This window comes from Mastigoproctus giganteus, chromosome 6 (assembly GCF_048544385.1).
Source record: "Mastigoproctus giganteus isolate SK-2022 chromosome 6, ASM4854438v1, whole genome shotgun sequence".
NCBI classification, from domain to species: Eukaryota; Metazoa; Arthropoda; class Arachnida; order Uropygi; family Thelyphonidae; genus Mastigoproctus; species Mastigoproctus giganteus.
In genome coordinates, this window is record NC_143580.1 from 225060161 (window position 1) to 225079701 (window position 19541).

The window sequence follows — 19541 nt, forward strand, 5'->3', positions numbered from 1 at the left end:
CCACTGTGTAACAATTTAAATTTACAGAAAAGTAACATATCTTAAAAGATTACATGGCATGGTACTTATGATATGTGATATAAATAATGGATGTGTTTTGTATAATACATTTAATATATTATGCATATGACATATTATACGTATCATTTAAGTGTGCATATAACATGTTTGGGTAATATATTTTATTACTGAACTTGGAGAAATTCAGTAATAAAAAGTTTTTAATCTTTAATCCACTAACTACTTAATCATTACACAGACACAGCAATCAAACCATACAAAAACTGACTGCTCATTTCCAATAAAAGGAACCTTTGATCTTCCTTTTGATCATCCCACCATCCCAAACAAGTCAGAGTGGTGGAGGGAAGATCCCAGTATATTGCCAAGTTCTTATTAGCTAATAGCACATAACATAACAAAATGCAATTATAAATCAGTTAACATTATTAGTTATCTGATACTAGTTATCTACAATTAAATATGAAACTGTACATTTTTAAACATAACTTCATAAACTGCTTTTAATACACTCATAAATTTACATCCATAAAGCAATATTAACACTTTGGAGGCATGCCAAAAAAAAGTAATGTTGTAAAATGGACACTACTATCCAAAGTTTTATTATTTATCAATATTCAATAATACTAATTAACTCAAAACGCTTATGTCATTTTATAGCAAAGGTAGCATAATTCACAAAACACTTCTATAGTAGCACTGGTTTTAATTTAAACTTTTTCCAGATTTTTTCCTGTAACTTCTTATGATAAGTTTCTGCATTTAGAAATATTTTTATTGTAAACTTTAATATGAAGCTGTTGACAACTATAATCAGAATTTGGGCAGACAGCTTTGTTTCAGTTGATAATTTGCAATGTTATTAATTAGTATATATAGACTGCACAACCTAAGGTGATCATGAACAAGAAACAGCTGTCAATATATATTTTTCCATCAAATTTTGTTATCCTGTCAAATACACATTAAAAAAAAAAGTGTAATAATACATTTTTCAAAAAACAAATTGTTATAAGCAGGCTGCACTTTGTTCTGCAGCCTACGTATAACAATTTGTAGTTCATGATAGTCAGGGTTTTCCATTCCATCTCAGTTTTCACAGCTGGAAAAAAAAAAAAAAAAAACCCTCATGAATTATTCAGAAGCAAGCCAGAAACAGCACTGCACATGATAAGGGCTCCAATTTCTAGTGCATATAAAACTTGAAAATTAATATTTAACCCAATAATATAATGTAATTAATTATACAGTTTCCAATAACAAAGCAAAATTATTTCCCCTTATGCATAAAAATAATTCTGCCCATGGAGGGTTAAATAATATAACATACAGATATAACTGAATTATATCTTTCTTACCTTACAAGATACTTTGTTAGAAGCCACTTTCATGTTATTTTTCCAATCCCATACATTAACAATCATGTCATGTTGAGAGCCAACAGAAACAACATATTTGAAATTAGGAGAAAATGCCTAATAAAAAGAAATGAATTCTTTATTAAAAACTTAATAACAGATACATAAATGACACTAAAAAAATAATAAATAAATAAAACAAATAATAATAATAATTCCTTTGCATAAATGCCATTCCACAGTAAATGTGCAACATAAATCAAATTTGGGAATAATTAATTTTACAAACAGTTTCAATTAATTCTTCAGTTACAATTGTGTTTTTTTTTTCATTAACTGAATAATGTAACCATCAACTTATATATTCAGAGCCAAAAAACTTGCACAAAGAGAAAAAGCTTCAAGCCTGCAAGAGCTATAAAACACTTAAAAAGGCCTAACAAAAAACTCAATTGTCATTTATGCCATTAACATTATAGGTGATGTTGTTGTTATTGGATTTAATGACACAAGGGCATTACAGGTGAACATCAGTATTTAGAAAAGCCAAAGATACAGGGCTTGTACTTCTAACAATCCTCAGCAAAATCTCTCATAAACAGGATAATACCAAGAACCCTTCAAATAATTATGGATATCCTTACAAAAAAAAATATTCATATAAATTCACTAACAAAATTATCAAGAACAATCAGAATTCAATCTCTCACTGTTGATGAAGTATCTTAGACCAGCTACAATTTGTTTTTCCACAAGTCATGGATAGAGCATATACATCACATACCAAGTTTGTTTAATCAGCACATGAAGGAATATCTAACAATGCAAAAAAAATAAATAAATAAATAAATAAATTTTAACAATACATTTCTTCAAAATAAATAAAAAAACATAAACCTTATTGGGAATCACTGATTTTTGCTGTCTTTCATTAACTACATGGTGCATGATACATCTGTGCCCTCAACAAGACTAAAAACATGTTATACAATGCAGAGATCATGCCTCTTTTTGGTTAAATTCAAGCACAAACATCACTTAGTTGAGACCAGTTCGCGATGGTGAGGTGTTTTTTACACTGTGTTTGAATCAGTTTCTTCGGTAACATCACAAATCTGCATGTTGAATTAACTGATTCTTGTATCAAAAAAAAAATGTTAGCAGGTAAAAATTCAAAAAAGAGCACAGAAGATGATGTCTGGTGTTTGAATCAATATAGAATGATGAATATGTTTTATAATTCACATGTTTGCTGCTATTGCAAGGTTGTAAGTATAATTTTCTTATGTATACTTATTTTTGTTTACTTATTCTGATCTCTATTATCGGAAACTTGGTGTTTCTTATCTACTTTTTTTTTTACCAGTGAGCAAAAGCGTGTGGCTTCCTTGCGTTATATGGCGAATACTATTACTAAAGGCACTAACAAATCAACGTAAACTAAGAAAGAAGTTCAAAAGATTGGAAATGTATGGACTGTAATGTGTCCAGCAAATTGCACTTTGATGTGCTAGTGTCTCCTATTGAGGCTTGCCCCAAGTCCCAGTCTTTCTCTCTCTCTGAATCTGTGTCTCTCTGCCAAATGAATGGGCACAGTTTATGGTTTCAGGATATCAACAATCTATTATCAATAGCTTTTGAGTATAAAGCTGCGAACGCAGAAAAACAAACTACTGCAAGAATTGCTCTTAGTTCAAACCAGGTATTTTAATGAGTTTCTCCTGCTACTGAAAAAATATCCTGCAAACAGGGTGTTCTTTCTTCATCATGCCAATTCCACATATTATATCTTCAATCAGTGAGAAGAAGGGCACTGATACGTTGCAAATGGCAAATGATTCCTTTTTAATGAGACCATTCAATATTCTTAATGGAAGTCAGTCTTTCTGGGTCAATCTAACATAACTCTCTGACCTCAAACATTATAAATAAGTAAAATAAAATTATAAAGTTTGTTGCGTCATACTTCCATCAGTCATAGAAAAAATGAGAAAATTTTTTTCTAAAATTATGTTAGAATTTTAAATAATATTTTGGCTTCGCAAAAACAGCTTTCAAGTAGCATATTTCAGACCACTGTTCAAAAAAAAAAAAAAAAAAAAAAAAAAAAAAACCATTTCATTTTCCTGGTGGAGAATCTTCAGTCAGGAAAATATTTTACCAATTTTTTTTTTTTTTACTTATTTTGGCACACCAGCTAAAACCCATTTGCTATCTCTGCTAAATGCATTGGAGATAACAAACAGAACTAATAAGAAACACAAGTTAAAAATTTTCTCTAAAGGTAATCAGAATCTCATATCCTTCAAACTAACGACTTCTCCCATAACTTACTAAAGATATAAATTTGACTGCACCAGTGGAACGCATTTCGTGGTCAGTTACTTTGAGAACTCCAGATGCAATTAAAGTATACCAAATGTAACTGATTAGGAAACTTCCAAGAAAAAGAAGCAGAAGAACATCACACAATGAAAAAAAAAAGGTCAGTTTCATCTTAAAAATCCAAAGATCCTCAATGTAGTGAATTTTCTAATGGGGAGGGGGACTATCATGAGCCAAGTCCCAATGTCCAGCAGAAGCTGGCCAATTAGGAATTCCCATTTTACCAATTAGAAACCCCCAGACAGCTGTCTTAATAAACAGAGTAAGAGAAATACTTTGAAGCAAGTAATTAATTAATGTTCATTAAATTTAGTAGTCTGAAATTAGCATGTAAGTCAGTAACTTGTTAATTTCTTAGTTTAATCTTGGTCGAAGATCTCAAAAATAAATAAATAAAATAAAAATTGTAATGTATGATTATGTTACTGAATAGTTATATTTTCTATTGTTACTGTTTATATTTACACCTCTAAACTTAGCAGGCACATGTCAATTATATTGTCTGCTTAAAGTCTATCCAATTAGGATTGTTTCTTCATACAACTATACATACCTTAATTCAAAAAGGTTATTCCTCTGGTTCTATTTTGTTGTTTAGTGCAGACCAGTCAACATAAAAACACATTTATAACACAGTGAGTAAGTCTTATAATTTATATTCCTGTGTTTAAAATGTCCATTAATAACTTTATTTCAAAGAAATTGCACAATTTAGAAAAACTTGCTTGATGTATATAAAAAAAAAAAAACATACAGAGAAGAGAAAAACGGCAACAATTAATAGTTCATGCTAAAGAAAATATGCAGATCACATTAATGATATGATTCTGCCATACATCAATTAATAAAAACAAAATTAAATCCACTTAACTCAATATTCTATAGAAATCCACACTATATACACTTTGTATGTGAATTAATTATATCAAATGAAGTGAGAATACTGTGCATCCGTAATTAATTTTCAGAACATTAATATTCAATTCCTATTGCTAGAAGTCATTCAATTCACTTACCACACAGTTAATGCCATATTTATGTCCAGGAAATTCTGCAACATGACATCCTTCTTGCACATCCCATACTCTTACATGAGGCTGATGACCACACTGTAAATAAAAAATAATTACAAGAAATCAATGTGGTAAAAAAATAATATACACTGGATTCAGATGACAATTAAAATTTTAATTGTCATCCGAATAACGTAAGTATATGGCAATATTTTGGAGTATATGGGAGAGGTGAAATGGGAGCAGGCTTGTTTTTTTTTTTTTTTTTTTGGCTGATGCTGCATAAGCTTGCTTTGTTGCATTGTATGCCTCTACTAATGCTAATTTCTTACAGATTGTATCAGATAAGATTGACAGGCATAGGTGATGGCATAATATTGCATCAGCTGTTACTTTCAGCTATATAAGCACGCTCTGCAAGAGTTAGTCATTCCGTGCTTGTGTGCAGTTGACACCACGAAGAAAGAGTGCTACTGTCGCTTTACATGAGGAAGGATGTTCTTCTCATCATATTGCTTATAGTGTCTTGTAATCAGTTGACAGTGAGTAGGTTTCTCTCTGAACTCAAGAATACTGGTGCTGCTGATAGGAAAAAAGGAACTGGATACAAATGAGTCTCTACACCAAAACAGGACTGTGTTTTGAAGCCTTATGCCTTAAAATCATAAATCTTCATCTGAGCTGAAAAGAGAATGGGAAGAACACACAGGAGTGGTAGCAAGTGCAGTAACAGTCAGAAGATGCCTCTTCAAAAATGGACTAAAAGTCCATTTTTGAAGAAGCCCCTCTTCACACAAAAAATGAAAAAGGCCTGATTAATTTGGTGTAAGGAGCATGTCAAATAGGACCCCAAGCAGTGGAAGTCAGTTATTTTCTCAGATGAGGAGAAATTCAACCTGCATGGCTCTGATGGGAGACAAACAATTCGTCATAGACATGGTGAAGAATACCATCCAGACTGTATGGTGTCTACAGTGAAATTCCCTACCGGCCAAATGATATGGGGGTGCATTTCCTATTGCGGAATTGGTCACCTGCAGTTTATAAAAGGTTCTGTAAATGCCAATGGATACCTGGCTATATTGGAAGGCAAATTGCTGCCAACCATTAGAGACCATTTCAACCTGCCAAATAACTGCATCTTTCAGGACGACTCTGCTCTCGGGCGAAAAGTGTAAGTAGGCACTTCTGTAATTACTGTAGTTTCATTTCTGCATTAGAGGTTTGTCAGCAATGTGTTTACATTTGTTACAGGTGAAAAAATGGTTGGAAGAACGGTCCATTATAACTCTTAGTTGGCCAGGAAACAGCCCGGACCTGAATCCTATAGAGAACCGTCAGCATTGTGTGGAATCTGCAATTCCCAGAAAGAAACCAAAGACTGTTCGTGAACTTCAGAAAGCCATAATTCGTGTTTGGAATGACCAACTATCAGTTGATTATCTTCAGAAATTGATCTTGTCATTGCCTCAACGGTGTGCTCCTGTTATCAGGACCAAAGGCAGTTCAAATAAATATTAGCTTGCACCTGGTGAACTTTTCATTTTGTTTTCCATTTAAAATGATAAACTGAAGCAAATTGAGGGCTTCTGATAACATTTCAGCCATAATTGTTGTGTTTACCAAAATTGTTGTATAAAGATAGCAAATGCTCATTTTGGAATATTTTGAGAGCCCTGTCAAATATTACTTAGCTTTGCCTTAACTATTAATAAATATCTTTTGTTTATATTTCAATTTGTGATGCTAGTCATTAATATAACATACCATCGCCAAAAAGGGTTAAAAATGTGAAATTCCTAGGTGATGCACTTTCTTTAAACACAAGTGTATATGCAGCAGACTCTTGAATAACCGAGACACTTCAAGACTCCAAATTAAAAAAAAAAAAAAAAATCAACCAGAAATCAAAAAATTCAAGTAATAACTAGAATAAGTATAAACAGATATTTTTCAAGTCGTAAATAAGTGATAAGAGGCATTATAAGTCGTCATTGGGAGATTAGTGTACCTATTATTTTGCAATCCCCGCTGTCTTCACACTTGCCACTCAAAAAAAAGAAGAAAAAAAAGAGAGACCAAATGTTTAGTTTGTTTTAGTGCATCGTATCGATTGTTGTGTTCTGTTGCAGTGCAAAAGGACAAATTTTGTTTCGTTATTTATATCAGGGATGTTGGAATTTTTTTTATAGTATATATATATATTTTTTTTTTTTGTTTAGAAATCGCGAAAATGATGGGTAAATGCAAAAGAGTTGCGTTTTCAGTTAAACAAAAACTTGAAATTATTCAAAAGTTTGAAAACAGTGCATCTGTTAAATCTCTAAGGAAATCATTATAATAAGGATGTATCAAAATTGCCAAACAGATTTGTCAATAATAATATAGTAGCAATATGTTATTAGTCATCCCTGAGTTACGTAAAACTCAGTGAAGTAAGAAGTCCTGGAATGTATCCTTACGTATGTCGGGGACTTCTGTATTTTTGGATTAACCGGGAAATCGATTATCCAGGATTTGTTTTTTACCATCCATCCCGGAAAATCAAAAGTCTACTGTATATCAAAATGTGGTAATCATATTTAACTGTTATAGATATATTCAGCTAGCTAGAGGACCTAATAAAGAGATAGATTTCTTTCCCTGTCTTCAAAGGGTGAGGATGTGCTCTCCTGGGTTTTCCAATCCAGTTAAATTTTGAGAGCACCTGTCAAATATTACTTAGCTTTGCCTTAACTATTAATAAATATCTTTTGTTTATATTTCAATTTGTGATGCTAGTCATTAATGTAACATACCATCGCCAAAAAGAGATGACAAAATTTGGAAGACAAAATAAAATTGTCTTCCAAATTTTCAAAAAATTACACAAATTTTTGATAAATTTGAATTAATGTGCAATTCTATATTGTAAATTGTAGTGCAGAATATTTTTAAAAATAGATCCTGTATTACAGTTAGTACTGTATTGAATATATTGTAGTATTGTTATAATTTTTATTTTAATGATGGTTAATACAAGAGCAAGTCAGAATGCCACGATGGAGGATGTTAGAATGCTATAACATAGGATGGTAGAACTGTGTATGCATGTACATTTGCGCATGCACACACAAAATTCTGTGCATTATTTGTCAGGGAAGAGGTACATTCTCCAGATGAGAAGTTATACAGATGGATTCTTTCTTTTTCTATAGGTCAAAATTACACTTAACTTTACCTCAATGGTTCCTGTACAAAGCTACAAAAGCCAAAAACACTTTTTTTTTTTTTTAGGAGCATTAGCAACTAAGGCCATATTGCTCCGGGGATATGCGGTGGTCATTCCCTGACCTTTCCGCATCCTCCATATTTGGTGGTAACGGGCTCGAACCCCGGTCTAATCAAGAAGTGTGTGCTACGCACTGCTGCTCCTTCCCACCTGGCTACGGAGGTGCCCAAAAACTCTTCTGATATTGGAAAGATGTTCTCAGAACAACAAGGTTTTAAATGAATGAGAAGATCAACAACATTAAGTAACTTTGAGGAATGTGTAAAGATAATAAATGATACAAGAACACTTAGTCTTAATTATATCTACTCTCAACTGCAATGTCAGGAGTTTCATCAATAAAATGTTAAGTTTGAAGATTTTGCATTAGGTGTATAAAACTCATCATCATTGGAAGATCAGAACAACTAATACTGATATAATAGGACTAACTGAAACTTAGTATTATTAAGAAATAATGGATGATGAGCTTTATTATAAATGTTAAGTGTACAGAGTCCAGTCACATTATTATGATCACCTACCTAGTATATCCAGAATATGCGACTTTCACATCATGCGCCACAGCCAGCTGCCATGGGGGGGGGGGACTCAATGAGTACGGGGAAGGTTGCTGTGAGTATCTGTGACCATGTAGACTGCAGTGCACCGCAGAGTTCCTGTAGGTTCCTTGGTGGTGGATCCATCTGTCTGATGTGTCAATCAAGGTGGTCCCATAGATTTTCAATTGGGTTAAGATCTGGGGAATTCGGTGGCCAAGGGAGTAGCTTGAAGTCTTCATCATGCTCCTGAAACCACTCACGGACAATTCTGGCAACATGGCATGGTGCATTGTCTTCTCACAGATACTAGACCTCAGGGCACAGTCAACATGTACAGGTGTACCTGATCAGTGACGATCAATAGGTAACCATTTGCATTCAGGGTGTCCTCCAGAGGTATCAGCGGACCCAAGCCATGCCATGAAAACATTTACCAGACCATAACGCCACCCCCACCAGCCTACCTTCTGCCAACAATCATGTCCAGGCGTCTGTTCTCGGAGGTTTCACGCCTAACACACCACCGTCCATCTACTTGGTGGAGAAGAAACCATGACTCATCAGAGAAGGGCACCCGCTGCCACTCGACTGGGGTCCAGTGTCGGTATTGCTGTGTAAACTGACGCCGTTGTTTGCAAAGAATGGCTGTCAGCATGGGTGCTGTCACGAAGCATCTGCTCCGGAGCCCAACGTGCAACAGGGTCGCTTCACCGTCGTGTTGGAGACCTTTCTGGTGGCCCCATGGTTCACTTGGATGGCCAGTTGAGCAAAAGTAGTGCGCCGATCGGTACTGACAAACCGTTTCAACCGACGTTCACCTCTGGGATCAATGGTGCGTGGGCTCCACAATTGGTGCATCAGGTCGTCAAAACTATCCCATTCATCCAGTCTTGATACACTTTCACCACTGCAGCATGTGAGCATTTCACAAAGTCTGCTGTTTCGGAAATGCTGGCACCCCTGGTCCAATAGCCGATGATCATGCCTTTTTCCAGGTCTGATAGGTCATGTGCTTTGCCCTGATAGAGGCTGTTACTGTGTTCATGGATGCTGAACATCAAGCCATATATGCTTGCAGTGTGTGAACATGACACGTGCACTGTATGAATCACTAGGCGTGTGTGATGTCTGCATTGGGGGGTGGTCATAATATTGTGACTGGACTCTGTATTTAGGAAGGCCAAATAGGAACAACATGGGGAAGGGATTAGGTTAATTCTTTAACTGTTGGTCAGATGGATGAGATAGTGGGGACCAATCATTGATCATCTTGTTCTAAATTAATAGCAAACTCAACATACATAATGGTAGAATTCATAGAATACTTGAAACAATATTGTGTAGGACAGAGTGTGTGTGTATGTGTGTGTGTGTGTGTGTGTGTGTGTGTGTGTGTGTGTGTGTGTGTGTGTTGTATGGGTTGCAAAGTTTGAGTGAGGAATGGTGCACAGAATATTTGATATGCTATCAAGTGAAGAGTGAACATGTCCTAGACAGAATTATTTCAGACAAAAAATTGTGCTGCTTTCATACTATGACCCAGAAACCAAATACATCAGCCAGCATTTGAAGCACATTCCAACTTCCCCTCTCAACAACATCACCAACAAAAGGCTGCAATATCCAATCTACAGCATTGCCATGTAAGGCAGTGCTGTAGGCTGAGAATGTTAACCCTGTCTTCAGCTTCCTGTAGTAGAAAGCACAAAAAGACATCTATTAATTTTATGAGAATTTTTTTGGCTTATTGACTACTTTGGCCATAGTGCATCATCTCATGTAGTTTATTATGTACTATGTCTATATAAATGTGTGTTCACATTCTGATTTGCAAGTGGTGTGGGGTGAAACACAACATATGGTGGAAAATCCTAATTCCTAACATGAGACTAACTGCAACCTTTGACAGAAAAGGCCTTTTTAAGAATTCTTCCAGTCTCCTCTTCAAATGAGTGGCAAGTAGCAAACTCACTATATTGTAATGGAGGACTCAAATGTCATCACCTTTCACTCAGAAGATGAAGTGAAATACACCACCATACATTGTTTTTACCACAATGCCAGCAGAGTTCTACAACAGGTGCATCTTTCCTGATAACACAATTAGATCAATGTATCAACAGTTCAAGTGCTTACTTGAACTGTTGTACCTTGCATACAACAGTTCAAGTAAGCCAAGTGTACCTTGGACCAGTTAATCTAAAATTATATTTCATTTGAATGACCTTTATATTTAAGAAACTGGATGTAGAATGGGCAATCAAAATCCCACACCTCCTGCACAGCTACTAGTGAGTGAGTATGTGTGTGGGGGGGGGGGTCAATAATGAGCTGCCTTTTAATTTAGCCATTCCTCACTTAGAAGAATTCAACATTTTTTAACAAAATTTTTCTGACCGACTGTACAAGAATTGTATCAAGTATATGTATTATATTATTATCCAATTTTTTTACACTCATACAATAAAAAGCACAGTGATTTGCAAAAAATATTATGTAGAAGGAACAGGAGAGGGGAGAGACTGTAATGTAAAATGACTGGGAACTACAGTCTGAAAACACTGAGATGGTGTTCAGATTTTTTTGCCCATCATACAAATCAATGATCTTCACCATCTCTTAATTAGTATGTAATTAGAAATTCAATTTGTTTCACTTGCAGAATCTAATATGAAAAGCAGTTTGGTCATAAAATAACCTGTTGGAGATGAAAATTAAAAAGATATTAAAGGTGTTCTTGAGTAATAAATGAAAATCTTAATTTTCAAATTTCTCATTTAAATAAATAAATTTCAACATATTGTGTAAGTGAATATGGCACCTCTGTAGCCAGGTGGGCAGGAGCAGCAGTGCATAGCACACGCTTCTTGATTAGACCAGGGTTCGAGTCCGTGACCACCAAATACGGAGGATGCGGAAAGGTCAGGGAATGACCACCGCATATCCTCAGAGCAATATGGCCTTAGTTACTAATGCTCCTAAAAACCAAACAACAACAACAACAACGTAAGTGATTATGACTTTGAAAATCATTATGAAATATGCATTTTTGTAACAGTTTCTTCCCCTTTAGAAAACAAGTTAATATAAATTCAGTATAACCAACAAGCAATAGCAAAAGTTACTATACAAATCCCATAATTAAAATTTGAAAAGTAATGTCTCATTTTTTTTTTTTTTTTTTTTTTATACACTAAACAGTTTTTGATCTAGTCTGCTATGAGAAAAATTTATACGGGATGATTAGCTAAATAGGAAATGCAATAATGGTTTTAAATTATGAAACTCTTAATTTAACCAAAACTGCTTAAGTAAAATGATTTTATTGAGTTAAAAATAAAATTAAATATAGTATGATAGCAAATAAATGTTATGCTGTGTAATGCCTTACCTCTCCAGTCACTAAATATTTGCCATCCCACGAATATGCCAGCGAAGTAATAGTTTTTTTGGAAGAACTAAGAATGTGACTTTGCTTATTCTTTCGTGTATTATAGAGAACAATGACACACCTGAAAAAAAATATATGTGAATGAATGAAAAGCAAAAAAATTTTACACACACACACACTTGAAACAAATGTTGAACTAACATTTCAAAAAAATGGAGCAAAGGCATATAAATGATAATATTTAAAGTAAATTTAAACTTAACAGAACTAATTGTCATCAAATAAATGTTTAAACATTACATCAGACTGTGATATTAGAGAATACAGAATTATATGTATATTGAATAGAATAATAAGACAGTACAAACAAGAAAGCAGAAAAATGGGAAAAAAAAAGGGAAAAAAATGACATCAGAAATGAAGGCACATGTTGTTATTTTGCTTGCAATACTGGCCGTTGACACCTGAGGAGAAGCCAGTTTTGTAAGTTGTGTGGCAACATCCTTATTTTGTCACTTTTGTAATTATTTACCTCGTTTCTTACCTTCTATCACTCTCTATCTCCCCAATTTTTTTTAAAAACTTTAATATATATATATTTACCAGTATAATAGTATAAATATATTATATATTATAGGTGCCTCCATAGCCAGGTGGGCAGGAGCTACACACTGCTGATTGATTAGACCGGGGTTCGTGCCCGTGACCACCAAATACGGAGGATGCGGAAAGATCAGGGAATGACTACCGCATATCCCCGAAGCTATGGCCTTAGTTGATAATGCTCCTAAAAACCAAATAACAATAATATTATATATTATATAATATAGTATAGTATATTTATATTAGTAAAATAATAAGAGGAGTTTACCTCAATATAGTGCGTAGAACACTTCCGTATGATACCCTCCAGAAATTAAAACGGAAAAAACGAAAAAATCGACAACTTACCGGTACATAGAGTAAATTATAAATAATTAAATAAACAATTTAACACAATTCAAATCAATTTAAAACAATTAAAAATCAAATTAACGCAATTAAAAGAATCTAACGAAAATATTCAGGAAGGAATATTTTCGTAGGAAGGAAAATCGTTTTGAATATTTTCGTTACGAAGGAAAATCATTTTGAATATTTTCGTTAGATTCTTTTAATTGCGTTAATTTGATTTTTAATTGTTTTAAATTGATTTGAATTGTGTTAAATTGTTTATTTAATTATTTATAATTTACTCTAATGTACCGGTAAGTTGTCGATTTTTTCGTTTTTTCCGTTTTAATTTCTGGAGGGTATCATACGGAAGTGTTCTACGCACTATATTGAGGTAAACTCCTCTTATTATTTTACTAATATTATTATCAACGTAGAACATATTGAGTAGTACAGCTCTGATTCATACTATCTAAGTATATTTATAATAATAGTACAAAAGTAAGTAATAGTATAATATTATACTATTACTTACTTATTGCTGTTCCCTCCTTTGATTTTAGCAGCTGGCCCCAGAAGAAGGCACTGAAGTCATAGGATGAACAGCATTAAGTAATTCTTATTACTTCTTTTTTATCTTTATTCTCCGCGATTGCAATTTCTGTTCCGTTAGCCCTCTGTAATGATGATTGTAGTAACGTTAGTGCTTTGCCTACTTTCTGCATAATTAAAGCAGTGTCCCTGGTCCATAAACTATTATTAATAATATTTTAAACTGTTGCTTTATTCTATAAAAAATATACACATACATATATACAGACACACACACATATATATAAAAGAAATAGGATAACTTACTAGGGTCGTGTAGGTCATGGCAATCCGTATTGCTGTGGAGTAATAAAAACTTAATTAACTCTAACTTAATTTATTTTACTACTTCTCTAATTTAGCTTCTAACATTTGACACACGGGGTAGCTAGCTTTAATTTTAATTACTTAATTTTTCCGATTTCTTACACTAGAGGTCGCCAGCTCAAACCATATATACTTTAGCTCACATTTAGTTGATACTTTATTCTCCACATCAGTACGGATCGCCATGACCTACACAATCCTAGTAAGTTATCCTATTTCTTTTTTATTCTTTTTAATCTTTACTTCCAGCCTCTGCCAGGTCTGCCATGAAATATACACACACACCTTATAATTTAAGTTTAAATTTTCACCCTAATATACATTACCGACTTTTCACGTGTACCATGCGGCATATATTTCATGTCAGCAACAAAGGCTTTACTTACTTATTGCCGTTCCCTCCTTTTATTTCGGTGGCTGGCCACAGAGGAAGGTGCTGAAGTCACAGCATTAAGTAATTCTTATTACTTATTTGTTCTCTGTAATTGCAATTTCTGTTCTGTTAGCCCTTTGTTCTCCATAATTACGATTGCAGAAACGTTAGTGCTTTGCCTTTTCCTACTTACAAACTTATGTGTGTGTGTGTGTGTGTATATATATATATATAGTATTAGCAGTGGCAAATGATGCAAGAAAGCAAGCTTACACAGCATCAACCAAAAAAAAGACACCTCCCATTTCATCTATTCATTCCCTCCGCACATCTATTTTGCAACCATCCTTCCTCTCAATTTGAATTTGTGTCTTCTCGTGCACTTATAAATATAAATAAAAATGCAAATTAAAAATAAAAGCAGAAAACAGGCTAGTTAATACTGAAATAAGACATGTGCCCTAAGCTATTAACAAGAGAAGGCTAAAAACAAAAAATACATATACAAGTATACACACACACACACACACACACACACACACACACACACACACACACACACACACACACACACACACACTTATATTTGAATAATGTTTGAAATAATTGAAAACTGAATCTTACATTAAAAAAGGGGTAAAGCATACATCAGAGGCAGCAAAGAGCATTTTCCTCTACATGACGCTTGAGATATAAACTTAAGTGAGAATAATGATTAAAATAAAAATAATAAAAATAAAAATAAATAAAAATGCCAGCAGCATGGCAAGAGAGAAGAGCGAAAATTGTGAAATTATATGTAACAATCAAACCAACAGGGAGGGAAGAGAATAAAATTATTGCAGCAGAAACTCTCGAAGATAATTTAGAAAGCCTAAATACAAAGATAATAAAATATAATCAATTAAATTTTGAATAGCCAATTAAATAAAATTTAACGGCACCCCCCCCTCTGACGGACACCAGGTCCAAAATTGTGTGAAATATCATGGGCACAGATGTGAACAACTACAATAAAATAAAACAGAAATAGACTGACCATTATGCCCCATCTCAACAGAGGACCACAAGGCCAATAATGGTCAGGGAATCGCTGCATTTCGATCGCTAGACAAATCGCCGCAACAATTTTCGCTTTCTGTCTTGCCATTCTGCTGGAATTTTTATTTATTTTTATTTTAATCATTATTCTCACTTAAGTTTATATCTCAAGCGTCATGTAGAGGAAAAGCTCTTCGCTGCCTCTGATGTATGCTTTACTCCTTTTTTAATATTTAAAATAAATAAATGCACAAGGCATAATACTTTAAGAGTTTGGTATCTATATATGATATCGGTGTTTAGATACACCATAGATAACTCTTAAGAAACTACAAAGTAGTTGTTGGTGGCATCATTTGCTCTTTCTCATATTGTGCTCTGCCTTCACGACGAGTTGCCATGATATTGCACTACCTCGAATAAGTAACGCTTCACTGATAGAGAAGACTATTGTTACTTATTCTCAGTTGAGTACAGACAGCACTGTTTCATGGCTATTGGCCAATCATCAGTGGGTGGGCAGGTACCCTGGTATTGCAGACATGACGACCCAGTTGTGAAGTTAATCACACAATATGAGAGATGCCAATAGGTGTAGATGTCAATATTTAAAATAAATAAATGCACAAGGCATAATACTTTAAGAGTTTGGTATCTATATATGATATCAGTGTTTAGATACACCATAGATAACTCTTAAGAAACTACAAAGTAGTTGTTGGCGGCATCATTTGCTCTTTCTCATATTGTGCTCTGCCTTCACGACGAGTTGCCATGATATTGCACTACCTCGAATAAGTAACGCTTCACTGATAGAGAAGACTATTGTTACTTATTCTCAGTTGAGTACCACCACCCAGACAGCACTGTTTCATGGCTATTGGCCAATCATCAGTGGGTGGGCAGGTACTCAACTGAGAATAAGTAACAATAGTCTTCTCTATCAGTGAAGCGTTACTTATCGTTACGTATAATTTCACAATTTTCGCTCTTCTGTCTTGCCATGCTGCTGGCATTTTTATTTATTTTAATTTTAATCATTATTCTCACTTAAGTTTATATATATATATATATATATATATATAATAAAATAACAAATATTAATAAAATTATAACAGTTAATTATCATATAAGGATACACTGAATGGTACATTATCAAGGGCTAGCACCATTCAATTCATATAAAAAATAATTGGCAAAAACTACCTAATGCTGATTGCTACTGGCTGGTAACAGGACCTAATAATATGCCAGCAGGCCTGAGTCATAAAAATATAATAACAAAGTAAAATTATTTATCAAAATTTAGAAGCACATTGGCAGAATAATAGCTAGCCCAATAGATAGCAGACTAAACAAATTATATACATAAGATGAGAAATGAGGGAACTAACAGAGGGTATGAAATAAGCCAAGGCTAAAAAAAGGCAAAGTGAGAGAAGAATAAGAAGAAAGAAAATAGTAAGCCAGCCAATCCTCCTTGCCTACTCGAACAAGTCATGAGGCATAAAAATTTAGAATATGATAGCATACAGACATAAAGAGAAGATAAAAACTTATAGCAATATGCTTTTATCTTCTTAGACGTACTTTGAGCATAACAGTCCAACCCAAGAGGTGGGGTTCTAGTAATGCCTTACCCAGTGGCGAGCTATAGTGGGCTCGCATAGGCTCTCAAGAGCCCATTGTTATTTTTTTTGAGAATTTGCAAGCCCATTGTTGAAGCGATTATTTATTTTACAAATGAAATCCTGAATTTAATTATTGAGTGTCTAGAGCCGGAACTATGGTGGGGCAAGCGGAGGCCCCATCCGCAGCATTTTAATGGCACAATCGACCAGTTATGTATTTTAAAATTGCTTCATTTTTGAGTTAATTACAGTCGGACCTCTGTTTAATGAACTTCTTCATAGTGAATATTTTGAATTCCCCTTGGTTTCTACGGAAACATTTAAAATAATTTCAGTAGAACAAACTGATTACGATAGACAACTTGACAACTTTGTGTGCATTATCCTCACTTCTGGCCTTTAAGTAATTAGAAAGCGCGAATTAAGGGTGAAAAAGGGATGCACCCACGGGGTTAAAGTAATGGTGTCTGTAAAACCTATGCAGCCACATTCTGAGAAGTCACGCTAGTTAATATGCTTTCCATAGCAAGTCAGAGGATTAAGAAGATTCCAGACACGGATAACAGCTTCTGGTCAACCTGTGTTGTGGTTCCCCTTTGCCCCAACAAGAAGTCATGTTTTTCAGAGAAGTGAGTGTTCCACACATTTCAGTAAATTTCTTCGTCTATGTTTACATGGTCACAGTAGCTTAATATCTGAGTGATTCAGATATTTTACAGAGTATTCAAAGAACTAGTGACAGTAGCAACGTAGAGGGGGGGATGGGATTGAGGCAACTAAGATATTAAGCAAATTTTCTGAAGATGAAATGTTGGCAGATTTGGAAACCATGTCAAGGCTTTCACTGTGAAGAAAATGCTCCAAAATACAATGGCATACAGGCAATAATTTAAAAAAAGAAAAAGAAAAAAATGTATCACCAATCTCCAAAAAACCAACATGAGTTAAGGATGATTGCTAAAGAACTTGATGTGGAAACTATAAAGATCAGTCATGTGTTCGGGCCACGATGGGCTGCTTGTAGCTTACGGACGGCAATGGAGGGTTGGAGGAATTATCCCGCTTTGTGCAAATATTTTGAATCAGAAAGTTAATTAAATATTCTGAATTATTAAACCGACTTTTCAATCTGGAATTTCTTAACGATTTAGCACTAATGATCGACATCCTGCAGGAGCTCTCTTACCTTTCAGAAGCTTTACAGAATCACTATGGTAAAAGCAGATAAATTAATTATTCTAACTATCAATGTTATCGCTAATTTGAAAAATTCTGAAGGAAATCATGAAGCTAAAATTGACAGCATGTTGAAGTTGAAAGAATTTGAAGGAATCGAAAGTAAGAACACATTTAAAAAATTACCTCGTGACACATTATTAAGGATAAGTTAATGCAACAGAGTAATTTTAAATTAAATAAAGAATATAATGATACTGTCGACTATGAGGAATTGAAAGAAATTTTAAACATATGCTACCTGGAATCGTGGAATATGAAAGAAAGTGGAAATATGGTGAAAAACGAATAAGAAATTTATTTAAGTTTTCTGATAAAATATGAAATAAAAATTAATGATTTTAGAGATTTTATCGAAGACAGTTTATCTTTAAAACTGAGTGAAATTCCCTCTTCAATTAAGAAAGCAAGAAATATCTTTGAAACCAATGTGATTAGCAGTACTTTCAGCATAATGAATAATATTGTATAAATGAATGAATAATGTTGACATTTAAACACATTGCAGTTTATGATGACCATACATCTAAATGGAAAACCATTGCTTCAATTTGATCCGGATCGTTACTTCAAATCATTCCACTGTAATCATCACTCAACTATTGAGCAAAGCAGAAGATAGACAACAAATATTAATAGAGAAGTAAATTGTATATGGCAATTTTTAGTATAAATTTTTCTTGAATATTAATTTTTTCATGTAATCTGTGATTATTGTGTACCTTTTCTAGAAGAGTTTGTTTTTTATGTAATATTTGTTTTTATATTGTAGAATGTTTTGTGATAGTTTTTGTGATATGAGAAATATTAATTGTTATTTTGTATTTGCAATATTAAAATTTTATCATGAAAACAAAATGCATCCATTATATTTCCCTAGTTAAAAAAAAAAAAAAAAAGAGACGAATAAAAAAGTGGCGTGTGTACCGAGCACGCACAGTAGATGGTTTTATGTGAATCCTTTTCATTTCTTTTAGGTACAGTATTTTGATTTGTATATTGATTATGAAATAAAAGAGCTTTTGTATTGTAAATATTTTATTGAACAGTCACAAATTTTTATATTTCTGGAAGACAACATACAATGGATTTATGATAACTAAATTAATTGATGTGTTGACTTGAAGAGCCGACGTCTCGACCTTAACCAGGCCAGGACTGAAGCCACGGATCGTAAGGTATGGAAGAACATCACAGAGCAAGTCCGAAACCCTGCGGCATCTACAGCAGCATACTGGTTGCGTGGCCAACCGCCTCCCCCAGCTGCCAGCTAAGGACCAAAGAAGAAGAAGAAGAAGAATTGATGTGTACCTGCGATTGCAACGTATCTAAATGTCTTTAGAAAACAGCATTGATTGAAGTACCAACCTTGTAGTTGAAATGACATACGCAGCAGTTCGGAGCACCTAACAAATAAATTGTTGA

At 33.9% G+C, this 19541-nt stretch overlaps 1 protein-coding gene across 1 annotated transcript in view; it reads right to left on the bottom strand.

Moving 5' to 3' along the window:
• The window catches only part of LOC150085035 (mitogen-activated protein kinase-binding protein 1-like), a 265918-nt gene that overhangs the window by 162248 nt on the left and 84129 nt on the right, over positions 1 to 19541 (bottom strand). Inside the window, exons 4-6 of the mRNA XM_090376439.1 lie at positions 11985 to 12105; positions 4784 to 4876; positions 1383 to 1499 (exon numbers count right to left, since the gene is read on the bottom strand). Of these exons, the coding sequence (XP_090232565.1) occupies positions 1383 to 1499; positions 4784 to 4876; positions 11985 to 12105 (331 nt within the window). The remainder of the gene's footprint in view (positions 1 to 1382; positions 1500 to 4783; positions 4877 to 11984; positions 12106 to 19541) is intronic.